Consider the following 18,839-nt stretch of genomic DNA (forward strand, 5'->3'; position numbering starts at 1 on the left):
TAGCACTGGCTACAGATCTTGGCTTATGATTCCCAGGCCCTGAGCCATTGGGACTAGCCCACAGCTCCATCTTTTGGCTCACTTTGGCACAGCACCAACTGTGCTGGGGGATTCCATGTGCTTCCAGACCTCTGAGAAAGTACTTAGGCTGGCCTTTTGGTAAAGCACCCGTACTGGGCAGTGGAGGCTGCACTGTACACATGCTCCTGTTAGAGCAGCCGCACAGAGGCCTTGGAATGGGCTGGTGGACAGGAGTGCCTACAGAACAGACATGTCCTGTTCCCACTGGAAAGTCAGCCTTGTTCTCTTGACCCAGTGGTCAACTGGGGTTAGAGTTACTCAGAGAAGAAGGGGAGCCTTGGGGGATGGGCACCTATGGTTGTATTCTGCTGCAGCTGCCATGTGTGCCAAACCTCCATTCCATATAGGCTGGAGTACTTTTTCTGCCTACTCTGCAGGCAGATCCCCTTGCCAGTTTGAATGTTTATGGGGGTCATAGGATCTCTTGTACTTAGGATTGGAGATCTGCAGCAAGAGTGGGTTGGCCCACCATCCATTCACTAACCCCTGCCTTAGGAGGCTTTCAGGGCTGAGAATGAGCCCTAGCATTCATCAACCCCACGCAAGGTTCCCAGCTTCTTCTCTTTTCAGCCTCAGTGTCTATGTTGCTTCTCTATGTACTCTTAGTGTTTTCTTTCTAAGATTTGCTCAAAGTGTGTTGGTTTACTTAATATTTAGTCTCACAGTGGGAGTGGTGCTTCCTGGCTGTGTCTAGTCAGCCACCTTGTCTGCTATCCCTCCAAAAGCTTTAACCCTTTGTGTTTCTTTTAGTAGCTACTTTATTTAGTTCTTTTCTGATCTTCATTATTTCTTTCCTTCTGCTATTTTTGAGTTTACATTTTTATTGGTTTTCTAATTCCCTGAGATGCATCATTAGCTTGCTTATTTGAATTCTTTCTTTTTAGATGTAGGCATTCATTGCTATGATTTTCTCTGTTAGCATTGTTTTTAGTATATTTCATAGATTTTGATATGTTGTGTTTCAGTTCTCATTTATTTGAATACATTTTTTGATTTCTGTGTTAATTTTTCCTTGAGCCAGTGGTCATTCAGAATCATGCTGTTAAATTTCCTTGTATTTATACAGTATCACAAGTTTTCTTTTTATTACTATCTAATTTTAATCCATTGGTTCTAAGAAGATATTTGATACGTACTGTCTAGTTTTATTCTGTTATATCTAAGAAGATATTAGACATAATTTCCATTTTAAAAAATTTGTTGAGGCTTGTTATGTGTCCTAACATACGGTCTATCCTGGAGAATGTTTCATCTGCTGGTAAGAAGAATGTATGTTCTGTAGCTGCTGGATGAAATGTTTTGTAAATTTCTGTTAGGTCTATTTGGTCAGTAGTGCAGTCTAAATTCAGTGTTTCTTTTTGAATTTTCTGTTGTGATGATCTCTGTAATGGTGAGAGTGAACTGCTAAAGTCCCCAAGTATTATTGTATTGTGATCTCTCTCTCCCTTTAGTTGTAATAATATTTGCTTTATATATCTGGGTGCTCTGTTGTTGAGTGCGTATGTGTTTAGAATTGTCATATCCTCTGCTAATTTGATCGCTTTGTCATTATATAATACCCCTCTTTGTCTGTTTTTTACTGTTTTTGACTTAAAGTCTATTTTATCTGGTACAAGCATGGCTATTCCTGCTTGCTTTTGGTTTCTGTTTGCATGGAATATATTTTTTTCATTCCCTTACTTTCAATATATATGTGTTTTTTTCAGATGAAATGAGGTTTTATTTTTGTAGGGGGCTTATTATAGATAGGGTCATGTTTTTAAATCAGTTATCCTAGTTTATATCTTTTAATTGGAAAATTTAATCTGTTTACATTCAATGTTGTTATTGATATGGGAGGGCTTATTCCTGTCATTTTGTTAATTGACTTCTGGTTGTTTTATATATCTTTTTTTTTTTTTAATTTCTCTCTTGTTTATCGTGATTTGGTGGTGTTCTGTAGTGGTAACATTTGAGTCCTTTCTCTTCCTTATTCATGAGTTTGCTCTACCAGTGGGCTTTATACTTTTATGTGTTTTCCTGTTGGTATATATATTATCTCTTTGCTTCCAGGTATAGTACTCCCTTAAGCATTGCTTGTAGGTTCAGCCCATTCATGATAAATGCGTTCAGCTTTTGTTTTTCTGGGAAAGACTTCAGTTCTTCATTTATGAAGGATGATTTTGTTGAGTATAGTATCCTTGGCTGCCAGTCTTTATCTATCTACACTTTGAATATATCATCCCATTTTCTCAGGGCCTGTATGGTTTCTGCTGAGAAATCCCTGTCGTTTTGGTGGGGCTCCTTTGTGTCTAGATGCTTTTCTTTTGCTGTTTTAAGAATTATCTTTCTGTCTTTGACTTTTGACCACTTTACTATAATGTGCCATGGAGAAGACCTTTTAAAGTCGTATTTGTTTGGGGATCTCTGAGCTTCCTGTATCAGAATATGTAAATCTGTTACTGGACTGGGGAAGTTTTCAGCTATTATTTTGTTAAGTAGGTTTTCTATCCTTTTGGTTTTCTCTTCTTTCTGGGACACCAAAAATTCAAATATTTGGTTGCTTTATGATGCTTCATAAGTTACATAAGGGTTTTTCATTCTCTCTTATCCTTTTTTCTTTATATTTGTCTGACTGTATTATTTCAAAAGAGTTATCTTCAGATACTGAAATTCTTCTGCTCGATTAGTTTATTGTTGAAGCTTTCAAATGTATGTTTTATTTCATTCAGTGAATTGTTCTGTTCCAAGATTTTTGTTTATGATATCCATTTGTTAAATTTCTTTTTCATATTCTGGATTTTTTTTCCGATTTCTTTGTATCTGTGTTCTCTTGTCTTTCACTGATTTTTTTTTTTTTTTTAAGATGGAGTCTCAATCTGTTGCCTAGGTTGGAGTGCAGTGGCATGATGTTGCTTCACTACAGCCTCTGCATCCTGGGTTCAAGTGATTCTCATGCCTCAGCCTCCTGAGTAGCTGGGATTACAGGCACTCACCACCACACCTGGCTAATTTTTATATTTTTAGTAAAAATGGTGTTTCACCATGTTGGCTGGGCTGGTCTCAAACTCCTGACCTTAAGTGATCTGCCTGCTTCAGCCTCCCAAAGTGCTGGGATTACAGGTATGAACCACTACACCTGGCTTCACTGAGCTTTTTAAATGTCATTACTTTGAATTCTATTTCTGGAATTTAATAAATTTCTTTGTCATTGGAATCTGTTGCTGGTGAATGATTTTGCTTCTTCCAAGTTTTTGAATTTGCTTTTATAGAGGATGACTTCTTCTCAAAGTTGTACCTATGGTATTGGTTGGGTTGGCATATTGGCATTGATTCTTGGCACTTGTAGTATTGTAGTCTCTGTATAATTCCTTTGGCCATAAACAGTATCAGTGGTCTCTGATTTCCTCAGTGACTTAGGATATGGTTGTTGTTGGAGACTGTGGATCCTGGCAGTTGTAGCAGTGAGCTGGGTGAGTGGCTGGGTCCTTGGACCCCTGGGTAGTTAGTGTCACCTGTGTGATGGCAGTAGCAGTGGCAGAACAACCCTCTGGCTCCCAAGCATTCTGCATTGTTGTTGGTGGCTATGTTAGGCTGGGTGAGTTGATCCTCAGTGCCGCAGGTGTTGCATGCAGGTGGAAGCTAGCTGTGGTAGTAGTAGTAGGTTGGGTGGGCTCATCTTTAGGTCCCCGGGAGAGTGTTCAGGTGCCAGTGGTGGTAGATTGGACACAGCCATTCTTAGTACCCTGGATAGTATGCTTAAGCATAGGCATGGAGTCTGGCAGGGCGGGCCTATCCTCAGGTCTCCTGGTGGTGTATGCAAGTGGTAGGCAGGAGTAGAGTGAACCAAGCCACCTAGTGGGATGCTCAGGTGGTAGTGGCAGTGGCTGTGCTGTGGCCCAGCTGCTGGGGAGAGTGCGGTTGCTTTCACTGGCAGCAGTCGTAGACAACTGGCTGGGGAGCATGCACTTTGGCTCCAGGTGGTGGCTGCAGGTGGGGTAGCCTTTCCTCGGGGCACATGAAAGTGCATGGTGGCTCTGCTGCTGCGAATACCAGGGGTCTGCCAGTGGCTCGTGGTTTGGCCCCAGCAGTGCAATGGCAGTTTCTTTGAGTAAGGGAGTCTGTATTTAGGGCTCGTGAAAATGCATAGCAGCCCCACTGCTGGGAGTATTGGAGTTATTGCCAGTGGCTTGCATTTTGGCTCTGACAACAGCAGTTAGCACTCGTGTTGTCTGTGGGTAGGGGATATCAGAGAGGTTGCAGGGATGTGGAGACAGGAGCTGTTGGTCCCCATGGCAGGATGCAGTCTAGTAGAGTCTGGGATCTCAGTATAGTGACGTGCAAATTGTTTAGGACTTGGGGGTGTGTGGAACCCAGCGTGAATTTCCTCTTTGGAGCAATGCCATCATGTGATCTCCAAGCAGTTTCTCTGTCAGTCACATGGACCTCAAGGGTTGAGGGGCTGTCCTATGGCTAGGATTGCAGGAGTCCTTAATAGTAATGTGGACCACTTGGGGTGTTTCTCTTGCCCTTTACCCACATTGAAGAGCCTCTCTAGGCTCCCAGCTGATTCTGGCTGAGCAGGCTGCCCTGATTTCCTCTCCTTCCTTGCCTTAAGTGTTTCCTGTCACTTCTTGTTGAATTCAGTGTTCTCTCTTACGTGATCTTTTCTAACTATGATCGTCAACTTGTTATTTTGGTTCTTCTTTGTGGAGAAGGCAAGTACCAGATGCCTGTAGACATTCCTCTGTGCCTCCAACTTCATATTTCTTTTGATGCTACTCTTATTATAAATGGTCTGCCCCAGATCCAGACACATGCAGGTGTCTTACAATGGTCTACCTATCCGAGGTCCAGACACACACAGGGTAGACACTGGGCAGATGTTTCTTTGAAGAACAAGTAAATGAATAAAATATGTAAATGGAAAGTATTAATGTAATAATGGGTCATGTCTGCTCATTTTCAGGATTCTTTTCTCAGAATTCTACAACATGGAAGTGGGGGTAGAGAAAGCAAATGGATAATGTAATGCAGGGTAGAGATTTGGTGGGAAAATGAGTATCTGGTTTTGAATCTCAGGAAAAGGCTAGGCAGAGAGGTGAGACAGGGATGCGGAAAAGAGCAAAGATCATTAACTAATCAAAACGCAGTTTTTTTTTTTTTTTTTTCTGACAGACTTAAGCTATACTTCTAATTCTGTGGGAGCTAGCACTTTTCAATTTGTATTAGTCCATTCTCACACTGCTATAAAGAAATACCTGAGACTGGGTAATTTTATAAATAAAAGAGGTATAATTGGCCTGTGATTCTCTGCAGGATGTACAGGAAGCACGGCTGAGGAGGCCTCAGGCAACTTACAAACATGGTGGAAAGCAAAGAAGCAGGCATGTCTTACATGAGTGGAGCAGGAGGAAGAGGGCTGGGGGCAGCTACACACTTTTTACACAACCAAGTCAAGTGAGAACTGTATCATGAGAAGAGTACCAAAGGGGGAAATCCACCTCTGTGATCCAATCACTTTCTACCAGGCCCCACTTCCAAAACTGGGGATTATAATTTGACATGAGATTCGGGCAGGGACACAAATGCAAACCATATTATTCTGTCCCTGGCCCCTCCCAAGTCTTGTGTCCTCACATTCCAAAATTCAGTCATGCCTTCTCAACAGTCCTCAGAGTCTTAACTCATTCCAGCATTAACTCACAAGTCCACAGTCCAAAGTCTTATCTGAGACAAGGCAAGTCCCTTCTGCCTATAAGCCTGTAAAATAAAAAATGGGTTAGTTATTACTTCCAACATACAATGAGGGTACAAGCACTGGGTAAATACTTCTTTTCCAAAAGGGAGAAATTAGCCAAAAGAAAGGGGCTACAGGCCGCATGTAAGTTCGAAACCCAGCAAGGGAGTCATTACATCTTAAAGATCCAAATAATCTCCTTTGACCCCACGTCTCACTTCCAGGGCACACTGGGGCAAGGGGTGGGCTCCTAAGGCCTTTGGAAGCTCCACCCCTGAGGCTTTGCAAAGTAAAGCCCCTGAGGCTGCTTTCATGGGCTGGTGTTCAAGCACATGTGGCTTTTACATGTGCATGGTGCAAGCTGCTGGGTTGATCTACCATTCTGCAGTCTCAAAGATGATGGCCCTCTTCTCCCAGCTCCCCTGGGTAGTGCCCCAGTGGGGACTCTGTGTGGGGGATCCAACCCCAGATTTCCCTTCCACGCTGCCCTAGTAGAGATAGAGATTCTCCATGAGGGCTCTGCTCCTGCAGCAGGCTTCTGCCTGGACATTTAGGCTTTTCTACACATCCTCTGAAATCTAGGCAGAGGCTCCCCAAGTCTTGACTCTTGCACTCTGAACATTGGCAGGCTTAACACCTCGTGGAAGTACCAGGTTTTATGGCTTGCACCCCCTGAAGCAGCAGCCTGAGCTGTATCTGGAGTCCTTTTAGCCACCCCTGGAGGCGGAGAGGCCAGGATGTGGGGAGCAGTGTCTTGAGGCTGTGCAGGGCAGTGGGACCCTGGTCCCTGTTCATGAAACCATTCTTCCTTCTTAGACCTCCATGCCTGTGATGGAAGGAGCTGCTGCAAAGGTTTCTGAAGTGCCTTGGAAGTGTTTTCCCCTTTGTCTTGGCTATTAGCATTTGGCTGTTCTTTACTTATGCAAATTTCTGTAGCTGGCTTGAACTCCTCCAAAAAGGCCTTTTCTTTTCTACCACATGGCCAGGCTTCAAATTTTTCAAACTCATACACTTTGCTTCCCTTTTAAATATAAGTTTCAGTTTCAGGTAATTTCTTTGCTCATGCATATGAACATAGGTTGTTAGAAGCAGCAGGCTATATCTTGAATGCTTTGCTGCTTAGAAATTTCTTCTGCCAGATATCCTAAATCATCACTCTCAAGTTCAAAGTTCTACATATCCCTAGAGCAGGGGCACAATGCCTCCAGGCTCTTTGCTAATGCATAACAAAATGACCTTTACATTAGTTCCCAAGAAGTTCCTCATTTTCATCTGAGACCTCCTTAGCTGGGACTTCATTGCCCATATCACTATCAGCATTTTGGAAACAACCATTCAACAAGTCTCTAGGAAGTTACAAATTTTCCTCATCTTCCTGTCTTTTTCTGAGCCTTCCAAATTGGTCCAACCTCTACCTGTTACCCAGTTCCACACCCAAATTCAAAGTTTCAGGTATCTTTATACCAATGCCCCTTTCCTTGTTACCAATTTTCCATATTAGTTCATTCTTGCACTGCTATAAAGAAATACCTGAGACTGGGTAATTTATAAAGAAAAGAGGTTTAATTGGCTCACAGTTCTACAGGCTGTACAGGAAGCATGGCTAGGGAGGCCTCAGGAAACTTACAAGCATGGTGAAAGGCAAAAGGAAAGTAGGCATGTCTACATGGCCAGAGTCAGGAGGAAGAGAGAGAGGTGGGAAGTGCCACACACTTTTTAAACAACCAGATCTAGTGAGAGCTCTATCATGAAAACAATACCAAAGGGGGAAATCCACCCGCATGATCCAATCACCTCCCACCAGGTCGCACCTCCAACACTGGGGATTACAACTTGGCATGAGATTTGGGCAGGGATGCAAATCCAAATTATATCACAGTTCTTTCTGAAATGTGGCTCATGTAGCTTCCTACTATTTGAACTTTCCTCTTTTTCTCCTCATGTCTGCCTACCCGTTCTGTTCATATTTCACCGTCAGAATCTCTTTCTGGTTTTCTTAGTGACTTTCAAGATGTCCTCTTAACTAGGAGCAGAACCTGTCAGATATGTTAACATAACTTTATCTGCTTTCAAATTCTGTGACCTCTTATTGACTGTGAGCAACATATTTTAACTTCTGTGAGTGACAGTAGAGGAAAATTGTGATGAGCTGATGTCAGACTGCGTTTTTGGAAAGCAACTAATCCTCTCTGAGCCTCCAGGAAGACATCCTCTCTCTATCAAATGCAGACTTTTAGAAATAATACTCTCTCAGCCACATATCCCACCCCGTATTATTATCACATGCCATTACTGTCTGGTAGTTATTTATCTTCATATCATCTTGGCTAGATTATGAACTTTTAAAAGGCAAGCCTTCTGCCTTTTACCTTTATATTCCCATGCATGCTTTGTATGCTTAAGTGGTTAGTCATTTAATATATTTTGAAAGAGATAATGTATCCATGTTGTTAAGTTAAAATAATCCATGGAAGGCTTCTATTACAATGACTGGCATATAGTAGATATTTAGTTAATTATATTAGAGCACTCAGTCAATATGGGGAATTTTACCTCATTTCCTCCTCTTTAATTGATTCTCCCATTTCACATACATTGTTCTTTGACTGATTTTAGGAGCCTATTTATTTATCTATTTTTCATTTTGAAGTATTTTTTTGACTTACAAAGAAGTCACAAGACTAGCATAAGGAAATCCCACATTCCATGGATGTATGCTTAGTACATTGTATCAAGGAGGCACAAAACATCCCTTTACTGGTGGTGTTAATTTTGATCATTTGATTAAGGTGCCATCTGCCAGATCTTTCTACCATAAAGATACTATATTAGTTCATTTTCATGCTGTTAATAAAGACAAACCCAAGACTGGGTAATTTATAAAGGAAAGAGGTTTAATTGACTCGCAGTTCAATATGGCGGGGGAAGCCTCACAATCATGGCAGAAGGCAAATGAAGAGCAAAGTCATATCTTACATGGCAGCAGGCAAAGAGAGCATGTGCAGGGGAACTCCTGTTTGTAAAACCATCAGATTTCATGAGACTTATTCACTATCATGACAAAAGCACAAGAAAGACCCACCCCCATGATTCAGTTACCTACCATTGGGTCCCTCCCACAACATGTGAGAATTATGGGAGCTACAATTCAAGATGCAACTTGAGTGGGGACACAGCCAAACAATATCAGATACTTTTTTTTTTTTTTTTGAGATGGAATCTCGCTCTGTCACCCAGGCTGGAGTGCAGTGGCATGATCTCAGCTCACTGCAACCTTCACCTCCCGGGTTCAAGTGATTATTCTGCCTCAGCCTCCCAAGTAACTGGGACTACAGGCACATGCCACCACACCCGGCTAATTTTTCTATTTTTAGTAGAGATGGGATTCCACCATATTGGCCAGGCTTATCTCAAACTCCTGACCTCATGATTCCCCTGCCTCAGTCTCCTAAAGTGCTGAGATTAGAGGTGTGAGCCGCTAACACCCAGCGCAGATACTATGTTTTTCCATTGTAGTTCATAAGTGTCTGGTGGGGAAATACTGTAAATATCTTACTTCTCATCACATTTTTGCTCTCTTAAAGTTTAGCATCCATTGATAATTGTTTCTTGAAACAAATTATCATAAAGTTTACTGTGTAGTGACTTTTCTAGTCACATCATTTCTTCTATATCTATTAGTTGGCATTTTACCATAATAAAGAGTTTTTCCTTCCTCTTCATTTAGCTTTTTATTTATTTGTTAACTTACATTAGTATAGACTCATGGAATCTTATTTTGTTAAATTGATTACGCATCAGAATCATTTTTTTGTTTGTTTGTTTTTTTTCTTAAATTGTACAGATGGTAAAATTGGATGGGTGGCAGGGATGGCTTTGAGTACTCCTGTTTCAGTTTGAGGGTGTGCCAAACAGCAGGCCCAGAGGATAAGCATTCATGTGGTTTACACCAGTTTAACAAGGACCAACATGAAAGAGAAAATAGTTGCAGATTACTCTAAAATATATTGTTTCCTCTCTGTTTCAGGAAATAAAAAGGGTCAGTTGGAGGTAGTTTAGTCATTAAGGCCACTACAACTTCCTCTCTTAACTCTTAGCAGCTGGAGATGTTTTGCTGTAGACACAGTTTGAACATAAATGGGAAAGGAGAGTCAGTATCACTATGTTGGCACAAGATGGCAGCAGTCAGCCATTGATTTTGCAGCTCAAGGCCTACAGATTTTAAATTAATGGTGTCTTTTGTCTTCGCAGGGACTTCAGTACTAGTGCTAATAACATTCAGATTGATAAAACCAAGCCTTTGTGGCACAACTATTTCTTATGTGGACTTAAAGGAATTCAGGTAAATTGGTTTATAAGACACTTACTACCAGTTGAGATTATCATGTGTATTCTGTCAGATTTATTTTATTTACTACATCTTTTTCATCTCCTTACAGTACTAACCGATGCTTCTGTTCTATTTTGCTAGTTTGTGTTTCAGAGAGTGGGGAAGATATGACTGTTTTTGGGGTAGTGTTCACAGGGGGCAGTAGTGGTTTTCATATAGCTGGCTTTTCATAAATAGGTGCATTTGACAAACATCTGTCTGGTTTTAAAATCTTTGTTTAAACATACCTTTGAGGATATGTTTTAGTACTATTATTTACATGTATACTTGGGATATATAGGGGTATACTGTAATAGGATTTAGAGTCAGCCCAGGTTTGAATCTGGGCTCTTCCCAGCTGTGGTAATTTAACCTCTTAAGTCTCAGATTTATCTGTAAAATGATGTCATTGCTAAACTGATGAAGAGTTGTTAAAAGAATTACATAAGGCTTGATAGTAGCCATTTAATAAATGGTAGCTAGTATTGTTATTGCTACTTCAGATGGGATTAAAAAAAGACGTAATGAAATGTATTAGTGTAAGTATTTTCCTAGAAACATTGAATAATTACTTTGAAAATGTCTAATGTTACATTAGAACAAGAACAAGAAAATAAAATGTTTTCACTCTCTCTCATAGTTGAAAAAGTATCAAGGACCAAAAGAAAATTGATATTTGCTGTTTTTAGAGCCACTTTTATATTGCAATAATTATTTTAGATATAGTGACTTGTATAGAATCACAGGTAGGACAATAAGCAGTAAAGTTTGCCTTTGTGAGCTAAAAGTAAACAAACAAACTGACCGGTGTTTTAGAGAGCTTGTGTTCCTTACTGCCTGGCAGTCCTATTTGAAACTTTGTAATGAGCAGCTAGGACTTAGTGGCACGTCCATTACAGAAATACATCAAATTTATTTCTAACGTGTAGTTCTATACTGTAACAGTGGTGGTTTTTGTTCTTAAAGTTAATGAATTCATTTCTTTCTTTCTTTTGTGTTTTCCTTCCTCTCAGACACATGGTAATAACTTACAGGAAAAGTTATTGGCAGGTTTTAAATCTTCAGATCATCTGGCTTATATACATTAGTAGGAATTACAGTATTTGGAAGCATTTGCCTGGCAAATGCAATTTTAATCTTCCTTGTAAAAACATGCCTTTTTGCAGCATATGGGTAAAGTGGCCTAAATAATGCATGTTGCTTTGTGTTGTTTTTGAGCATTTCAGGTTTTAAAGCCTTCCTGTTTGGTTTGACAACTTATGTGCAAAAGCAAACTTATCCAATAAGCTTTTGGCAGAAAGATAATTTAAATGCTAGCCTGTTCAGAAACTTTCAGATTCAAATACTAGAAAGTTTCAGAGGATAATTCGTTTATATTAAATTGAACATGTTATCCTTTTGGGATAGAGCTATTACAGAATGTGGCATATACCCATTTGCATTTTGAATTTGTTATACGTTTTCATTTAAACATTGCATGATAAGTGCTTTTTTTTTTTTTTTTTTTTTTTTTTTTGAGATAGAGTCTTGCTCCGTGGCCCAGGCTGGAGTGCAGTGGCATGGCGCTATCTCTGCTCAGTGCAAGCTCTGCCTCCCAGGTTCACGCCATTCTCCTGCCTCAGCCTCCCAAGTAGCTGGGACTACAGGCACCCGCCACCATGCCCAGCTAATTTTTTGTATTTTTGGTAGAGATGGGGTTTCACTACGTGAGCCAGGATGGTCTCAATCTGACCTTGTGATCCGTCTGTCTTGGCTTCCAAAGTGCTGGGATTACAGGCGTGAGCCACCGCACCCAGCCGGCAGAAAAGATATTTTTAAAAAATCAGATTGTCTGGGAACATATATACTCAGTCCACTTCAACTTTATTTATTTATTTATTTATTTATTTATTTATTTATTTATTTATTTTTGAGATAGAGTCTTGCTCCGTGGCCCAGGCTGGAGTGCAGTGGCATGATCTCAGCTCACTGCAACCTCTGCCCCCTGGGTTCAAGCAATTCTCCTGCTTCAGCCTCCCGAGTAGCTGGGATTACAGGCGCCTGCCACCGCGCCCAGCTGATTTTTATATTTTTAGTAGAGACGGGGTTTCACCATATTGGCCAGGCTGGTCTTGAACTCCTGATTTCATGACCCACCCACCTTGGCCTCCCAAAGTGCTGGGATTACAGGCATGAACCACCACACCTGGCTGATAAGTTCTTAAGTATGATTCCCACTCAAGACACCCATGTTTGATCAGTTTATAGTTAAATATATTGTATTCTTCAAGTTTTTTTTTTTTTTTTAAACAAACTGTCTAATATTCTGTATGAAAGGGCATTGGCAACAGTACAGTTTCAGTTTATAATTTGTATTTCTGGAAGGAAATTTTTAGATGACTTGAAATCAGAAAGAGAAGTATACTCAGCTAAATTTTTTCTTAGTGTGGTATGAGAGTTTTGCTAGCTAGGACAGACAGATGAAACATTAAGGAAAAATTTTATTTGCAGAATTTTGTTGTTATTTTAGTTATTGTAACTAGTTTATTGAAATTCTCCCTTGTATAATATGTAGATGAAATGCTTAATTAAGTAATAGTATTTCATATGTTAATCTTTAGTCATTTGAGTAATTTGCAAAGACTATGGTACTTTTTCTTGAGAAGGAGATAGACTTAAATTTATTTGTAAACTTAAACCACAAAGGTTATGATACGATATCATTCCAAAGTGTCCTAGTGTTAGAAATTCGTGTAAGTATGCTAGAGCTTTCCATATTTAAATCAGAATCTGATTATTTCTTTGGGCTTTCCTATTTGTAGAAATAGAGTTTCCTTGACTTGTTTAGGGTCTGTATTCTCATTTGTGGCTGAATTCTGATTTCACTGTCTTTAAAGCTACCATATGGCTAAACTGTATCTATAAACTGTAGTAAAAATCTGGATTTTCTCATCTAGCTGGCATATTAAATCACAATGACAGTTTGCTGGCTCAGGTTTCTAACTGCAATGGAGAAGTTTTCAAACAGGAATCAGAGACCTGGGCCCTACTCTCATCTCCCTGTGGGTCATCTTGGGAAAATTTCTTCATCTCTTGGTGCCTAGGTTTTTTCATAAGTAAAACAGAACTGAGAAAGTTTGGAACTCTTTTTTTTCAGAGAATCTTCTAAAGTAAGGCACTCTTTAGAAACAAGTCACTGCTTGGGGCTTGGACTTTTGTAATAACAGAATGCTGGAGATGTGCTGCACGGAGATTTAAATTACCGCATAGATAATTGTATATTTCTTGTCTTGCTGCTTGGCAAGTTGAATTATAATTGTTTTATGTTTTTTCCTTATTTGTTCAAATCAATTAATACTCAAGAAAAAGAACATTCAAAGCAATTTTATATTTTTTCCATATTCAAATCAATTAATATTCAAGAAAAAGAACATTCAAGGCAAGAAAATTAAAGGCATTTAAAGGAATTACCCTGTGGCCAAGAGTCGTTAAATAAAATGTCACGATTGAATTGCGCAAGTAGTTTCTATAACTATTATAAGTCTATTGATAGACTTTTGTTCTCTGGGGAATGAAGGAAGCTTTCACTACTCATTGAATTCAATACTGAATTACTGTTGCTGTTTTTCCTTATATTCTTAGGAACACTTTGGTCTTAGTAACCTGACTGGAATGAACTGCCTGGTAGATGGAAATATCCCACCAAGTTCTGGCCTCTCCAGCTCCAGTGCTTTGGTCTGTTGTGCTGGCTTGGTGACGCTCACAGTGCTAGGAAGGAATCTATCCAAGGTAACTATGTTTGATAGGAAACCTCGTAGAACCCTCTCCTTCTAAAACCATTAGCGTCCAAATCTCAGATCAGAATGCCTTCCTTGACTGAAAAACTGTCTTCTTTAAAAGGACTGCACATGTGGGCGAGCATTGTAACTTAACAAGTGATAAATCACTATAAAGTAGCTTATACCCTCCAAACAGTGCATGAATAGATCTGTGAATAACTGTATAAAAATACTTTGTATTGGCCTGGCGCGGTGGCTCATGCCTGTAATCCCAGCACTTTGGGAGTCCGAGGCGGGCGGATCACGAGGTCAGGAGATCGAGACCATCCTGGCTAACACGGTGAAACCCTGTCTCTCCTAAATATACAAAAAAATTAGCCAAGCGTGGTGGCGGGCGCCTGTAGTCCCAGCTACTCGGGAGGCTGAGGCAGGAGAATGGCGTGAACCCGGGAGGCTTGCAGTGAGCCGAGATCGTGCCACTGCACTCCAGCCTGGGCAACAGAGCGAGACTCTGTCTCAAAAAAAATAAAAAGATAAAAATATTTTGTATTAAATATGGAATTTGAATGTATGGATATCATTTTAGATCACCTCATTAACAAGTTAAATTTAGGGCAAGAAATTCTTCCCCTCATGGTTGAGACTGCTTATTTTCACCCAAAACCTTAAATTAAAAATTTGACAAGTAGTGGGTTACAAAGGTAAAGACTAGGTAATAAAGGAACTGAATATGCTAGCAGATTAGTCACAGAAATAAACTTTAAAATACTGCATTACAAAGAGGAAATGCTTATTTAAAGGAAATATAAATTGTACAAGAGGTCAGAAAGCCTCAGGTTTATAAGTTCACATAAATCTCTGACTCTGCAGTTTAGAGCAGGTGTGCTTAGCTTTAATTAATGCTTTAGCATTCTGGTTCAAATAAAATGTTATCATAGGTTCTTTTTACCCCATGTACATACACTACCAGGTTTACAGATGGTTTGGGCAGATCAAGAGAAAGGCAGCCACATGCTTAGTCTCTTTTAAGCATGTTTTAACTTTCAGTTTGAAAATTTTATATATAGGAGGAAAGGCAGAAATGAAGGAGAAAGCAAAGTTTCAGACAGAATCCTTCTTTTTAGCTGTCCTGTGTAAGTATACATTAATTAGCCCTTAGTAAGCAATGGCTGGTTGGGAGGGAAAGGGGGCTTACATATTATTATTATTTTTTGAGAAGAGAAGAAGCAAGGGACAGGAAGTCCATATGTAAAATGTGTTTCCCCTGGTACAACTTTTAATCTGATTTGTTTATTTACTCATTTGTTTGTTCATCATTCAACCATTATTTCTTTAGTGGCTATTTTGTGCCAGATAATGTTCAAGCCATTGGAGATATAATAGGTATAGTCTCAGCTTTCATTGTGCTTATAATCTAAAAGGGAAAAGAGACAAGTAAATAGGCAACTGCAATAGAATATAGTGAGTGGATAAGTAGTTTTCTATGGGAGCAGATATAACCCAGATTTAGAGAGCATAGGACATCTAAATGGAGCCACCAACGATTCAATGAATTGTGGATATTGATGGCATAACACTGATGACATCAGATAAGCATGTATTGCGTGGAGAGAACATCATGTGGAAATGTCCAGAGTAAAAGCAATCATGGCTTTTTGGAGTAACTAAAAAATGTCTCAGTATGGCTGAAGCGTACAGCAATTTGGATAACAGAGCAGGAGATCAGATGCTGGGCCTTGTAAACTTTGTTAAGGAGTTTAGGCATCATCTTCATAGCAGTGGGAAACCATTGCAGGATTTTAGGAAGAGGGTAAGGTGTTCATATCTGTATTTTAGAAAGATCTCCCTGGCTATATTACAAAGTCTGCATTTCAGGGTTTTAGCAGTAGGGAGATGATTTGGTCTAGAGAAGTAGCAATGAGAATGTTTAGAATTAGATGGATTCAAGATCTCAGAATCAGTAGGACTTGATCATTGATTGGGCATGGGAATGGGGAACAGCAAAGACTCAAAGATTATATTGGTGTCTGGCTTGGTATGATTCATTGGAATAAGAGATATGGGGGAAAAATAGGTTTGAGCGGAAGCTGAAATGTTGAGTGTGAGGAATCGTTGGGCATACTGATGGAGTTATTTAGTATTTAGTTATGAAAAAATATGAAGGTCAGGAGGAGATCTGGACTTGAGATGGTGCATTTGAGAATCATTAGTTTATCATCGTTTTTGAAGCCATAGGAGTAGATCAAGATACCTGGTGGTGGAATATAGGTGGAAAGATAAGGAAAACTAGAACAGAGCCCCAAGAAACATGAACATTTGAGGAATGGGCAGAGTAAGAGATGTCCACTGAAGGGATTGAGAAGTAGTCCAGTAAGTATGAGAGAAACCAGAAAGGTGAGGCAACAGCAAAGACAAAGAAGATAATGTTTCATGAAAGGAGTGGTAGTGTTGTCATATGCTTCTGAGAGGTTACCACAAGTTCTGAGAAGTATCCGTTGACTATCACAACAAAGAAGTTGTACAAAACTTTGGCAAGAGCAGTTTTAGATGGAAATGGCTTGAAGAGTCTATAAGGGGTAAGAAAGTGGTAAAGTTCAGTGGATACAAAAAGTCTGGCGATGCATGGAAAAAAATAATTTGGTATTTGGAGGAGGGTGTGAAGTCAAGGAATTCATTTCACTTTTAATGGGAGGATTGGTGAAACTTAGTTTTTCTATTTTTCTGGTGTTTTGATAATATACATATCTAAGAAACAGGAAGGAAAGAAGATAAAGAGAAACACTTGAACCCTTGGAATTAATTCTGATTGTCTGTTTTCAAAGTCAGAAATAGCAAATACATTTTTTATCAGAGTATCTTACTGCAGTGCCTAAGCAAAAAGGAAACAATATGTATATTCTGGCTTTCTCAGCTAGTCTAAGTTGTACTAACAATATTTATATTTTCTAAGGACTGAGCATAATTATTTGGAGAATTATTTTTTTCTGGAGTGAGACAGAATCTTGAATGAAAGGAAGTCTGTAATTTGTTCAGAGTCTTTAATTTAAATGCCATGTGATTTTACTCTTGTAAAAATCATAGAATCTAAGAACTCAAGGGACCTTAGAGATGAGCTAGTTCAAAATGCTCCTTTTACTGATGTATTAGTATTACCATAGGAAACAAATGACATGTTAGGTATAACTGAAGAGAGTTTAATAAAGAGACTTTTACAGAGGTGTGGGTAAGGTCAAGGGAACTAACTAGGAAGGGTTCTCTTGTGAAGCTGGAAGCCATTATACTTTAGGAGCTGCGGATATGGAGTAATGTTGCCAGAAATGCAGCAAGGCAGAGAAACAATGACACAGGTGAAAATGGCAATGAGTGGGAATAGTTGAGGGGAATTCTCTATAGAGGTCAGCCTCTTGGGGTAGGGGAAGTGTGAGAATAGAGGGACAGAGGGACAACCGAAAATAACCAGCCTATTTGATAAGGACACTAAGTCCCACAACAGATTGGTGACTAAAGCCTTTCCTATTATTTTATACTCAGTAAACCCCATTCAGTTGCAGACAACAATTACTGCAGATGGGATATGATAAGTAGATGTAGAACTTGTTAATTCATTAATACACTAAATGTTGCATATCTGAAACCAGAGAACAGTATGACTAATCACCCAGAGAATCTGGAAGCCAGAAATTATGAATCAGAATGTTGCTGGTACAAGAGAGTATGATGTGGTAAAAGATCTATGAAAAAAGAAAATCTAGAGACTTCTGATTTCAAGATGTCAGGATAAGACTTATCTAGTCTTTTTCTGTGTCCCTAAATTAATCTTATTAATCTTCTTTTCTCAAAAATAATTTCCAAACAACAGGGAAAATAAGAAAAGGAAGCACAAGCTTTATCTTCGGTAAACCAAGGAGACATAAATAACCATAAACCACAAAATACAGAGATGGAAAGTGGATAGAGGAATGGTACATGACTTAACAGAATGGAGAAAGGTCAGAGCCAAGTGCCTGTGGAGGGAGTTGTAGATGGAAAGGCAGCTGACTCATCCCACAGCTCTCTGGCAAGCCTTAGGAAGAAAGCAGGGTAATATGATGGGTGAGGATTTATCTGAAAGCCTTTATGAGGACTATTTAGACCCTAAAAGGCCTCTCTTCACTTGGGACCATTTCCCCCTACTGTTGCAGGAGTCTCTAGAGAAACCACCAGAGATCATTTGTACTTGGGGGCACTGAGCACTGAGAAAGGCAGGACGAGAAAGACTTGAAAACCGGGAGATTAGAGGACTTCTGCATCTGAACAGTGAAATCCTTAGCTTCATTCTTCTAGTCATTACTGGCACACTGGCAACCTCACCACCCTGCACTCCAGCAGGAATGTTGGAGGATCCTTCTCAAAGGAAATTGAACCATCCCAGAGATGGTTCATACAGATACGGACATTTGGTGACCCCCTTCTCCAGCTCCTCTATGACCCTGTTAGAAGCCCATTTATAAAGCTTCTAATAAGCTTTTTAGTGACTCACTCTTAAATATGATAGGGCATCAACGGATAGTAAGATTTTGGAAGAAAACCTCCAAAATGAACCAAACAAACAAAAAAACAGAAAACAGGAACCCAGAGGAAACAGAGACAATGCTGAGAGCAGAAGAATGCTTCAAAGACATGATGTCCTCAGAGAGATAAAAGAAAATGTTAAGTCCTTAAAAAGTAAGAGTGTTACTTTTTTTAAAAAGGAGCAAACAATAAGGTAGAGTTTTTGCATATTAAAAATGTGACAGCAAGACAAAATTTAGCAAAAAGATTGCAATTGCTGGGCATGGTGGCTCGTGCCTGCAATCTTAGCACTTTGGGAGGCTGAAGCAGGAGGATTACTTGAGCCCAGGAGTTCAAGACCAGCCTGGGCAACACAGTGAGA

The 18,839-nt window shown here is 39.7% G+C and overlaps 1 protein-coding gene across 4 annotated transcripts in view; it reads left to right on the plus strand.

Moving 5' to 3' along the window:
* GALK2 (galactokinase 2) overlaps window positions 1-18,839 on the plus strand; it is a 218,289-nt gene that overhangs the window by 79,054 nt on the left and 120,396 nt on the right. For all 4 annotated transcript variants that reach the window (XM_011967310.1, XM_011967308.1, XM_011967309.1 and 1 more), the window contains exons 4-5: window positions 10,052-10,142; window positions 13,791-13,937. In XM_011967310.1, the coding sequence (XP_011822700.1) occupies window positions 10,052-10,142; window positions 13,791-13,937 (238 nt within the window). The remainder of the gene's footprint in view (window positions 1-10,051; window positions 10,143-13,790; window positions 13,938-18,839) is intronic.

This window comes from Mandrillus leucophaeus, unplaced genomic scaffold (genome assembly GCF_000951045.1).
Source record: "Mandrillus leucophaeus isolate KB7577 unplaced genomic scaffold, Mleu.le_1.0 Scaffold798, whole genome shotgun sequence".
Taxonomy (NCBI): domain Eukaryota; kingdom Metazoa; phylum Chordata; class Mammalia; order Primates; family Cercopithecidae; genus Mandrillus; species Mandrillus leucophaeus.